The sequence below is a fragment of the Monodelphis domestica genome, chromosome 7 (assembly GCF_027887165.1).
Source record: "Monodelphis domestica isolate mMonDom1 chromosome 7, mMonDom1.pri, whole genome shotgun sequence".
Classification (NCBI taxonomy): Eukaryota; Metazoa; Chordata; class Mammalia; order Didelphimorphia; family Didelphidae; genus Monodelphis; species Monodelphis domestica.
The window spans coordinates 227,735,534-227,748,285 of NC_077233.1; the positions used below are offsets into that span (position 1 = coordinate 227,735,534).

At 37.7% G+C, this 12,752-nt stretch overlaps 1 protein-coding gene across 3 annotated transcripts in view; it reads left to right on the forward strand.

Annotated features, from left to right (window-relative positions):
- Nucleotides 1-1,286: 1,286 nt before the first annotated feature.
- TECPR1 (tectonin beta-propeller repeat containing 1) overlaps nucleotides 1,287-12,752 on the forward strand; it is an 84,823-nt gene continuing 73,357 nt past the window's right edge. The window contains exon 1 of one of the 3 annotated variants that reach the window (XM_056806510.1): nucleotides 1,287-1,573. In XM_056806510.1, coding sequence (XP_056662488.1) covers nucleotides 1,319-1,573 — 255 coding nt within the window. In that variant the 5' untranslated portion in view covers nucleotides 1,287-1,318. Of the gene's footprint in view, nucleotides 1,574-1,672; nucleotides 1,860-12,752 lie in introns of those variants that run through there. The other 2 variants (XM_056806511.1, XM_001377766.4) reach the window with 2 other exon arrangements.

Below are 12,752 nucleotides of genomic sequence, written 5' to 3' on the forward strand. Positions count from 1 at the left end.
ATTGAGGATCAAATGAGATATTTGTATTTTGGCATAATTCCAGCACATAAGGCACAATAAATTTTTTCCCCCTGCCTTCCTATGAAATGAAGGGGCTGTATTAAATCAGGGCTTCTTAATCTGGGATGTATAAAGAAATTTTTTTTGATGTCTACATTTCAACATAATTATTTTCCTTTGCAGTTCCACATAATTTTTGTGTTTAAAAACGTTACTTTGATGAGGGCTCCACAGGTTTCACCCAACTGCTAAAAGGACACACAAAAGGTAGAACTTCCTGGCCTGGATGATCTAAGTTTTTTTCCCCCAGTTCAAAAGTTTATGATTCTGGAGCAGGCAAATGGCTCAAGGTCCTGGGTTCCAATCTAGTCTCAGACAATTCCTATCATGGTGTCTCTGGGCAAGTCACTTAACCTCAGTTGCCTACTCTTTATTACTCTTCTGCTTTGGAATCAATTGCTTCTAAGACGGAAGGTAAGGATTAAAAAAAACAACCCAAACTGTATGATTCTATTAAATTTTCAAAGATGGTTATCCTAAGTGCTACATTCAGCCTTTTTAGATCTTAGTGTGCCATATGATGTTTTCAGGCTCTCTGGTTTTCGCGCGGTTATTTCCTTCTCCCTTGCCTTTTTTCCTGAATGCGTTATTCTGAGTGAAGCAGGGCCACCTATCCTCCCTGCCAAGCCCAAACATTTGATTCAGAAAGCAACACTTCCCAAAGGATCAAAGTCCTCTGATAGAAGATGGAGTCAAATATACAGAACATACTATACAATGTTTCCTCACGGCCAATGTGGGGTTTTATTTTGTTTGACTATGAATATTTGTTTCATTGAAAGGGTTTTGTTTTTCCCGGTTTTTCTTCTCAGTGGGAGTGAGTGGAATGGAGAGAAAACAAAAAACTGGTTAATTGAAAATAATTAATTTAAAACTTAAAAAAAAAAAAGCAAGCAAGCAACACTTAGTAAATCTGACGAAATCCTGAACACCAGAAAATTCATTGGAGTGGATTCACTTTTTCTTACTCAGCTGCGGGGCCCTCTGTCCTTTTCAAACTCCGGTCTCCCTCACAGCTCAGCTCTCTCCCGAATCTCCCAGTGATAACCCCTCCAGCCTACCGCACCTTAGCTCCGGCCCTACCCCATGTCCGGTTATAGCCCCTCCCCTCCCACTTCCCCCTCCCAACTTTGGCCCCTCCTCCTCCCCTCCTGCTCGGCTCCCCTCCGGTCTCCCTCTCCGCCCTTCGGGAGGCGGGGCGCTCCTTTCTAAATGTGCCTCCTTGACGCAGTCGCGAACTGAGCCAATCCCCTTGCATATGCGGGCTGCTCTGGAACCGAGGGTGACCAATCCGTTGGCTGCTGGGTCTCCTGCGGCTTCCTCTGAGAGCCTGGGCCGGGCCGGGGCTGTGCGTCGGGTCGGCGGCCGTGGGAGGGGAGGGTCCTGGGTTTGTGCCTTAGCTGACAGCGGAGGGAGGGAGGATATTGACGGTGCCCGGAGCTCCCCCAGCTCTAGATCTTCCATCGCTGCCCACTTCTGGATGGGCCGCCATCTGCTCGCAGCCCCTACTGAGGTGAGTCCCGAGGTAGCACATCTGCGGGGTTGGGGGGGGGGGGAGGTTGGGGGAGGGGCGGCAGGGGGCTGAATCACATCTGGATGGGGGCGGGGCTCCAAAGCAGCTCCAGAACCTGGTGTGTTGTGTTGGTTCTTGAAGAAGTTCTGGGCGGGGGTAGAATGGGGAGGTGGGCGGCCTAGGTCGGAATCCAGAGTATGGCCAGCACTGGTTTAAATGGGGGAAAGTGGAGCCGAGCAGGAAGCTGAAGACATTCTCGTCTCCTCATCTGGATGACTTTGAAGAGGTAGGGCTGGGGCTGCTGATCTGATTTACTGAGGAACTGGAACTGGTGTAAGTGGGACCTATTCTGAGATGGTTTAGCGGACTGAATTGGCTGCTTCGGGGGAGGGCAGAGCAGAATGATGAGGAAGGCTTTTCTTCCCCCTCCCCCTTCCCCTCCCCATGTTTGCAGTTAGAGATTGCTCTTGTTCTTCTCACACCTTGGGAGAGTCAACTAGCATTTATTTAATGCCTACAGTGCTCCGGGCACTATGCTAAAAATCTCTAGGATAAGATAAGCATCGGTAACTGCTAGATCAACTTGTAATGATCCACGCAAGTATTTAGACCTTGTATTTTGTGTGTCATCTTGTTAGAATCTGGAATTTATTAGAGAATTGTTATAATTTGGAGACATCCAATTCTTCAATAACAGCGTGTTTCCTGGCCAGTCTTGAGAAGTGGGTGTCAGGCACACCAGAATAAACCTGTTTGTAATGGGATTTACTATGGGCAGATGGTCAGGGGGTTGGGAGCTTTTCACATATGCTGCTTGTGACAATGCCATAAAACATGCTGATACTCTCTCTGAGTGACTGCAAACACTTGTTTCCAAAAGAGAAAGAAACTTAATTGGGAGGTTGGACTAACTTGCCTGTGAAAGAAATAAGTTTCTTGGCCAGCTATTTTTACAGAAGAAATAAGGTCAATTTAAAAAAGAAAATTGGACTCTACTGCCATTCAGGTTTAGCTTTCATTGTTACAGCTCACCTGAGGATCTTTAGTACCTAAAATGTAACCACCTAATTATGCATGGGCCTTGCACATAGTAGGTAGTAAATGTTGAATGAAATTCCAAGCAATACTTGGAATTGATTGTGTTGTCCTAGAGTTCCCATGGTGTTTTCTTTCCATATCTCTTTGAGTGATATATAGTATATAGACTTTTGATAGGCAGATTGTATAAATAGTGCAGTGTCTTTTCAGACACCATCTGAAACACATTTTCTCAGCTGAGTAGAGTTTAGCAGAAATGAAATCTAGGGAATTCAGTTTAGCTAGTCTTCTTCCTCCCTCCTTTCCCCCAGCTCCATTTCCTGAAATTTTGCAGAATCTTTTGACTTCTGAAAAAATTTGTGGTTACATATATATGGAAGAAGTTGTTATAGTGTTTATGAGTGTATGGTTTTCAGATTGGCAACCAGAGTACTCTTAATGGAATGATGGAAGGACTAAATGCTTTGCTGTATGAGTTTTTGGTTGGTCAGATAGTAAACCTGTTCAATCTGGCATCCTGCATCTTCAGAGGAAGACTATTCCCTGAGGGTGCCAGTTTTTGTCCTCTCAGAGAGAAACAGGGAGAAGTAATGATCTATAAGACCTATTTTGAGAGGTATGGGTTATGGAAGAAAATTCTGTATTCAGTTTTAAACACAAGACTGCCAGAAATAATTTTTATTAATTTTTTATTATTCTCATCTAAGCATTTTTCTGCTTAGGAAGAGGTAAACCCAAAGTAGCAGTCTCTTTGTCCTTATAACATCTCTCATAACACAAGCCATGTCAAAGTCAAGGAGGTAGAGAGCATATCTGAACAAAGAAAATTTTACTTATTGAGACTGAGAAAAAGTCCAGTGTTTAGATAACAGTTCATTTAACAGTTTGCTTCTTCAAACCAAACAATAGTTACTTAAAATTTCTGATATATTCTAAAGGCATCCTTTCTTAAACCATTCAATTTATCTATAATAGGAATAGATAATGACACTAGAATAAAATATTTCCTGTTCTATATATGTTTAACAACCTTGATCCATTTTCCAGAACCCTAGAGTTTTCTTTAATAGTTTTCCTAACAGAAAGGTTTTAGAAAAATAATTTAGTGGAAGGAATTGTTATTTTAGAAGTTTATGTACTTGATAAATGTTCTTGGTAGGTCTGGAAAGAAATTTTAGACTGTAGAAGTATTTGTTTCCTAATATTTTCATTAAGGAAAAAAGAGACCTTAAAATGCTTTTTTGTTGTTCAATCATATCCAACTCTTTTTAACCCCAGGTGGGTTTTTTATTTTCATTTTTATTTTATTTTTTGAAAATTTTATTTAATTAGTCAATTTAGAACATTTTTCCTTGGTTACAAGAATCATATTCTTTCCCTGCCCCCCCCCCCCATCCCTTCCTGTAGCCTATGGGCAATTCCACTCAATTTTACATGTATCCTTGATCAGAACCTATTTCCATATCCTTGATCAGAACCTATTTCCATGTTGTTGGTGTTTGCACTAGGATGATCATTTAGAGTCTACATTCCCAATCATATCCCCATCGTCCCATGTAATCAAGCAGTTGTTTTTCTTCTATGTTTCTTCTCCCACAAAACTCTGAATGTGGATAGTGTTCTTTCTCGAAAATCTCAGTTGTTCTGGATGACTGCATTGCCACTAATGGAGAAGTCCATTACATTTTATTGTACCACAGTGTATCAGTCTCTGTGTACAATGTTCTCCTGGTTCTACTCCTCTCACTCTGCATCACTTCCTGGAGGTTGTTCCAGTCTCCATGGAATTCCTCCACTTTATTATTTCTTTGAGCACAATATCCATATTATATCCATATCCAACATATACCACAATTTGTTCGGCCATTCCCCAATTGAAGGGCATCCCCTCATTTTCCAATTTTTTGCTACTACAGTCTTTTAGCGCCCTTTGGGCATAGTTCCAAATTGCCCTCCAGAATGGTTGGATCAATTCACAACTCCACCAGCAATGTATTAATGTCCCAACTTTTTCACATCTTCTTCAACCCAGTTGGGTTTTTTTTAATGGAGATCCTAGAGTGGTTTTCTATTTCCTTCTCCAGCTTAACTTAGAGATGAGGAAACTGAGGCAAAGAGGGTTAAGTGACTTCCCCAGGGTCACATGGCTAGTAAGTATCTGAGTTCAGATTTGAATTCATGAAAATGAGTCTTCTTGATTCCAAGCCCAGGGCTCTATCTACTGTGCTGCCCCTTAAAATGCTTTCACAGGATCAAAAATACCTTCTTATTCTGGGGTGGCACAGTGCCTGAAATTCTTACAGTTAAAAGACTGATTCCTTTGCATCTTTTGGAAGGTATTTTTATTTTTAAGAGTTCTTTATTAAAATAAAAGTACCATTGCTTTATGTGTTGTGAGCTAACACCTGAAAGGATGTCTTTATAAGAACTGGGTGATGTTCTTTTCTGTTCTTAGCTGAGTAGCCAAGGTCTTTCTTTCCTTACAGACTTTCTTCCTTTCCACTCTTCTCTTGTAGTACTGAGAATCCTCAGGGCTCCAGGGATTTCTCTCTAGTCAACCTAATTATTCCATTGTTTTTACATGGTAATTACTGCCTATTCATTTCCCTGAATGAAGTTTTAACAAATACTTGTCAAAATAGAAACCCAAACATAGACTGCAATACTTCATCAAGAAGTACATAATTGGCTGTTTGCACAGTTAATAGTGAAGTAGGAGAGATATTGGAGCTCTTTTATATAAAAATAACATAGTTATTTTTAAAAAATTCAAATAATTTACACATTTGTAATTTTCTATAATCTGTTTTCATTCAAATGATACCATCTCAAAATACCATTCCTTAAAAGTAGGTTTAAATAGGTCCCCTTTAGGGAGTCTAGTCAGAGGGACAGGAGACTTTCTTTTTTTTTTTTAAACCCTTACCTTCCGTTTTAGAATCGATATTGTGTATTGGTTCCAAGGCAGAAGAGTGGTAAGGACTAGGCAATGGGGGTTAAGTGACTTGCCCAAGGTCATACAGCTGGGAAGTATCTGAGGCCAGATTTGAGCCTAGGACCTCCTGTCTCTAGGTCTGGCTCTCAATCCGCTGAGCTACTCATCTGCTCCCGGGAGTCTTTCACTGTATTCTCTTTATCTGTCCAGCTAGCTATGGTCTCATATCTCTTCCCTTTTTCATTTTTTCCCCACTCTTTTGACTGTCTGGCTTAGATCTCAGTGTTCAACCAAACTGCTTTCTTCAAAGTTATCAATGATTTCTTAATTGCCAAATCAAATGGTCTTTTCTCAATCCTTATACTTCTTAACCTTTCTATAGACCTTGATTCCGTGTCCAACCTGTTCTTGATAATCTTTTTTCTTTAGCTTTCCATGACACTAATCTTTCCTTATTTTCCTACCTGACTGTTGCTTCATCTAGGCCCAATAATTCACAGTGTCCATTCCTGGACCTTCTTCTCTTTTTCCTGTATGATATTTTGCTTCATATTGTTATCAGTTCCCATTAATTCAATAATCATCTCTATGCTAATAATTCTCAGATCCACTTATCCAGCCATAATCTCTCTCCTGACCTCCAGATTCCATCTTCAGTTACCTATTGGACATCTCACACTGTATTTTAAATTTAGCATTTTTCAAACTGAACTCATTTTTCCTACCAAACTCTCCCTTCTTCCACACTTCCTTATTACTATTGCGGGTACCACCATCTTCCTAGTCATCCAAGCTCAAAACCTAGATGTTGCCTTCAACATCTTAATCTTTTTTTTTTTAAGCACAGAGACTTTTAAATTCCTTACGTTTCAAATTCTTTCTCTTTCTTCCCCCCTCTCAATGAGGAGGCAAGAAAAAATAAAACAAAATCTATTACAAATATGTATAGTCATGCAAAACAGATTAGTATTAGCCATGTTCCAAATATTATAATAACCACAACAACAAACAAAAATGGTAAAAGAAAGAGAAAAAAATTGCTTCATTCTTCCATCGAGCTATTAATTCCCTATTTGGAGGTGGATAACATATTTCCTCAAATCTTTTGGAGTTGTTATCTTTATGTCAGTCACTTACTAAATCTTTTAAAGTTGAATTTCTTTACAATATTGCTCTTACTATGAAAATTGTTCTCTTGGTTCTATTCATTTTGCTTTTTATCACTTCATATAAATCATCCCAGGTTTTACCAAAACAATCCCCTTCATCATTTCTTAGAGCACAATAATATTACATCACATTTCATATACTATCTCTTGTTTCAGCCATTTCTCAGCTGATGGGTATCCCCTCAATTCCCAATTCTTTGTCACCACAAAAAGAATTTCTTTAGATATTTTTGTACATATTGGTTCTTTTCCTCTTTCTTGGATCTCCTTGGGGTATAGCTCTTGACACTTCATTCTCTCAACTCCTCATATTCAATCCATTGCTAAATCCTGTCATATCTTTGTAACATCTCATGTATAAAAAACACCCCCCTTCTTTTCTCTGACACCGTGGTAGGCTAGGTATAGGTCTTCCTCACCTGACACCTGGATTATTGCAATATCCTGCTGGTTGATCTCTTCCTCAAATCTCTCTCCATTCCATGCTATCTTCCACCCTCTGTCAACGAGACAGACAGACAGACACACACACACACACGCACACACACACACACACACCACCTCCAGAATGAAATATAAAATCCTCCTTTGACATTGAAAGCCTCCTTAACTCCATCCCCTCTTAGCTTTTCAGTTTTCTTACACTTTACTCTTCCTACCTATTATGTGATTCAATGATACTACGTTCCTTACTATTCCTTGCACTCCTTCTGACTCACTGACTTGTCTGCATCCTTGGAATTTTTTCCTTTCTCATCTCTACCTCCTGGGCTTCCTTCATGTTCCAGCTAAAGTCCCACCTTCTACAAGAAATCTTTTTCAATTCCTTTTAAGTCGAGTACCTTTCCTTTGTTGATAATTTCCATTTTATCCTATCTGTACTTTGTTTGTACACAGTTCTTTTCAGGCTGTCTCTTTCCAGTATACCAAACTCCTTGAGATCAGGGACCATCTTTTTGCCTTTCTTTAAGATATATTTGTTAAAGACTTAGTAACTAGTCCATAGGAGGCACTTAATACATATTATTTTACTCAGCTTGACAGATATTTATCTACATATAAAAGTATTTACAAATACATACACATAGCACAAGGAAGGTTTATTTAAGACCTCTGCTAGGTCTTAAATGAGTGCTATAGACAATAAATATATTCTCAATAAGCAGGAAGCAGAGGGGAAGAGGTTGTGAATTGCAGAATCAACAATTCTTTTCCCAAATGATTTGACTTGTCATTTTGACCTTTTGGTTGCTACATTGGAATCCCAGGATGGTCACTCTTAGATTTATTTCAAGTATACTAGCTTAGAACTTAAAAGTAGATATCAACTTTCTAAAATACATAAAAAATACATTTAAAAAGAACAGCATTCTTATTCCCATTGGTTTTAAAGAAATGAAATACTTTTATAATTAGATGTTTTCATTTTTGGTGTCTTTTCCTCTGTGTTTTTGCGTTCTGCTTTTTATTTTCTCCTACAGTTCATGCCCTATTATGCATTTCCCACACATTGGCTTTTTTCCTTACTTTCTATCTTGTATTAATTGTAAAGTATAAGAATAGTATGGGTTAGGCAATTGAAATTGAGGTGGCTTGTTCAGGGTCATACAACTAGGAAGTGTCTGAGATCTAATTTGAACCCAGGTCCTCCTGACTATGCCTGGCTCTATAACCACTGTACTATTTAGCTGTCTGCCCCATTCCTCTCCCTGCATTGATTCTTAATGTTGAGTTCCTTTTTCTTCAAGGTGGTTACTGGTTCTCCTGCTTGTTTCCTTCTTGATAGATCTCCCCCTTTTTGACATTTTCAAGATCTTTTTTATGGAAAAATCTCTTTTTTTATCTGTCTCAGGTTTTGAAAGATCTGAATTCCTGGAGTTTATTGAGTAGGAGTTGGGGTGACATTCAGACTTGGGCATTAGAAAGATCACTTTGACCACTGAGTGGTCTGGAATAATAGAGAACCAGCCAGCAGATTATTGCAGTAGTCCTGGTATGAAGTGAGGAGAGCCTGCATCTGAGTGGCCACAGTGTCAGAGGAAGGAAGGGGGGCGTATAATGTAACCCTGCTGTTCCATAGTTAGTATTAGTATCTGTGAGTGTATATACCCCGGCAGAACTGAGGGGGGCCTGACCTCAAGGCATTGTGAATTAGCTTCTAGACAAAAGACAGGCACAGAAGCCCGGATTCTACCCTACAGAATCACAGTCTCTCATAGTTGGAGGGACCTCAGAGGCCATCTAGTCCAATATGTCCTTGAACAAGACTTACGCTGAAGAGTTCCAGTGAGAAAGATCCTAGGTTGTCCCCATTCCTCATGTCTAATGGCTCCCCTGCCCCAGGCCAGTTCTCTTTAGGATAGTCTTAGGAAAGCCTTCAGAGCCCATCTTGTCGAACTTAGTCCTTTTATAAATGAAGAAACTGAACTGAAGCAAAGCATCAGAAGTAGGATTTGAGTCCAGATTTTCAAATTTCAGAGCAGTGTTCTTTTTCAAATTCCCCAGGTTGTTAAAAAGTTACATCAAATCTAAATTTGTTTCCTTGCAACTTCACTGCTTACTCCCATTTCTGCCCTTTGGAGGCAAGCAAAAAGATTCACTTCTCTAATGCAGCCTTTGAAATACTCAAAGATAAATTTTCTCAAAGGCTAAGTATACTCAGTTCCTCCAACTGATCCTGATTCAGCATGATTTTGCAGCCAGAACCCAACACAGTGCCTGGCACACAGTAGGCACTTTGAATGCCCATTGAATGAATGAATGAATGAATGAATCAAACTTGCTCTCCTCTATGTACTTCCACCTCTCCCTCAACTCTTACCATCTATCTTAGGGTCAGTTCTAAGACAGAAGAGTGTCAAAGGCTAGGTGGTAGGTCACACAGCTAGAAAGTATTTGATTTTAAAATTTGAATCCAGGTCCTCCTGACTCCAGGGCTGGCTGTCTATCTACTAAGCTACCTCGATACCCCCTCCCACCAATACTATTCAGTTTATCAGTACCTTTCCTTGAATGTAGTGTCTAGAACAAAGCACTTTATTCTAGATATGGTTTGGTCAGGGCAGAGTATAGTAGGAATATTTATCACCTTGCTTGCCTTGGACAATATTCCTTTCTTAATACAGCCTAAGATTGTATTAATTTTCTTAGCTGTCATGTCACACTTTTGACTCCGATTTAAATTTGCATTCCATCAAAACCTCCAGTTCTTTTTCAGACAAACTGCTCTCTAGCCATGCCTTTCTCCTATTGCATTTGTGAAGTTGATTTTTTTTAATCCAGGTTTAAAACTTCATTTATTTCAATGGTTCTGTGACTTCGTCAGTTTGGATATTTATTCCCTTCAACAATGAAGATTGTAACCCATTCATACTGGCCTTTCATATGTGACTTTTGTTCATGTTCTCATGAGTTTGCCATCTATTTAACATATGGGAGGCTTTTCTCACTTTCATCTGATATCTCAGGTAGACTGACAGGACTGAACTTGTTATGTGAAGTCCATCACTTCTCATGTGAAGAGTCCTCTTCCATTATCCTCCTGACATATTTTACTTCCTTAAAATTCCTCTTTGGTTATACTTTACAGCCTGTGTACCTTATACTTGTCCATTTCGTATAGTTTTCTTTCCTTTTCCCTTTGTCCTTTCTCTGTTTCCTTTTCTCTTCTTCCTTTAACTTTTTCTTTCTAAAATTTCCATTAGTGACTTTTAAAAATTTTACTTTGCTTTCCCAATGTATTCCTTCCTCTTCTCAGAGAGCCATTTTATACAAAGAATTTTTAAAAAAAAATTAGCGATATTGATGAACACAGTCACCATGTCTGACATACTTGGTGTTCTGCTATGAAGAGAAAGAATGAAGTACATTTTTAAAAAATGATTTGCTTTAGCATTTTTTTTTTAATTAGAGTTCCAAATTCTCTTCCCTCTCCCCACCACCCATTGAAAAGGTAAGGTACTATATAATGTCAATTACACATATGAAATCATGCAAAACATATTTCCATATTAGTTATGTTTAAAAAAAAAGCAAGAAAAAAGTGAATAAATTATATGTTAAATTGCACTCAGAGTTCATCAGTTCTCTCTCTGGAAGTGGATAGCATTTTTTCATTATGATTCTTTTGTAATTATTTTGGATCATTGTATTGATCAGAGTAGCAAAGTCTTTCACAGTTGATCATCATCTCAAAATTGCTGTTATTGTGTACAGTGATCTTCCAGTTCTTCAGACTTTACTTTGCATCAGTTCATATAGGCCTTGCCATGTTTTTCTGAAACCACCCTCCTTGGGATTTCTTATAGCAAAACAGTGTTCCATCACAATCATATTCCACAATTTGTTTAACCATTCCCTACTTGAGAAGCATTCCCTTCATTTCCAGTGCTTTGCTATCATGAAAAGAACAGTTATAATTTTTGTGAACATATATGTATATATATATTCCATGTATGTATGTATGTATGTATTCTTTTCCATTTTCTTTGATTTCTTCAGGATACAGACCAAGTAGCAATATTGCTGGGTCAAAGAGTATGAAGTTTATAGTTTTCATACTTAATTCCAAATTTTTCTCCATACTAGTTGGACTAGTTCATTATTCTACCAGCTATTCATTAGTGTACATGTTTGTCCCTCATCCCCTCCAGCAATTTCTGATAGATATGAGGTGGTATCACAGTTCTGACTTACATTTCTCTAATCAATAGTGATTTAGAGAATTTTTTTCATATTAGTTATATTTCTTCTTCTGATTTCTTCTTCTGAAAACTACATGTTTATATCCTTTGACCATTTGTCAACTGGGGAATGGTTCTTATTTTTATAAATCTGACTCAGTTCTATTCTCAGTATATATTTGAGAAATGAAGACTTTATCAGAGAAACTTGCTGTAAAAAATTTTTATATTCATTGTTTATGGTACCTTTTAGCATAATATAGTTTCCCTGGTTATCTCTTAATTAGGTCTCTTGAGTATATTTAAAAAATCAATTTTATTAATATCTACATTTTTATCTCACCTATTGTTACCACACACTGAAAAAAGTCTCATACTCACACTCATGATTCTCCACCTCTGCAACAAAGCAGCAAATAACATCTTTTCTTATGTTTTCTTTGGGGCAAGCTTAATTATTGGGATATTAAAGCATTCATACTCAATTTGTTTTGTTTTCTCCATTTACATTACATTACATTATATTATATTGTATTATGTATGTTTTTTCCAGCTTTTTAAATTTCACTTTGTATCAATTCATGTAAATCTTCTTATGATAAAAAGAAATACCCTATATGCCAAAACATTTGTAATAGGTGTACATGAGGTCCTTTTTTTCCCCCATGGGAAGATTTAATGATGTCTGTCAGATGGAGAATATCTAAACAAGTTCTTATATGTGAATATAATAGAATATTATGGAGCTATAAGAAATTATTGATTTTATCAATACAGAAAAACATGAAGGCTCAAATGAATTGATGTGAAGTGAAATAAACAGAACCATGGAAACTATATATATACAATGGCTGCAACAATATAATTGAGAAAAACAGCAATAAAGCAATTGGAACTAAATATTGTGGAATAGTACTAACCAAGCTTGATCTCTAAAAAAGAAATATAAGAGGTTTGTTATATTGTAGAGGTAGGGGACTCTAGATATGTAACTGACTTTAATATAAGATTTTTTTTGATAGGTTGATTAGTTTTGCGTAACTTTCTCTTTTATTTTTGTTCTCAGGGATAGCTCTCTGAGAAGGCATAGGGGAGAATATTGAGAAATTCAAATAAACATAAAAGGTATCAGTGTAATTAATTTAAAAAAATTATTCCAAGCTTCTCTATATTCGTTGTTAATACTTGATTCTTACAATATAGTAATACTCCATTATATTCAGGTACCTTGTTTAGCTAGTCCCCAATTTATGAGAATTTAGTTTTGTTTCCAGTTCTTTGCCATCATAAAAATACTAGTCTGCATATTTTAGGTTTATATAAAGACCAGTATTTTTCATCTTTGACTTCTTTGG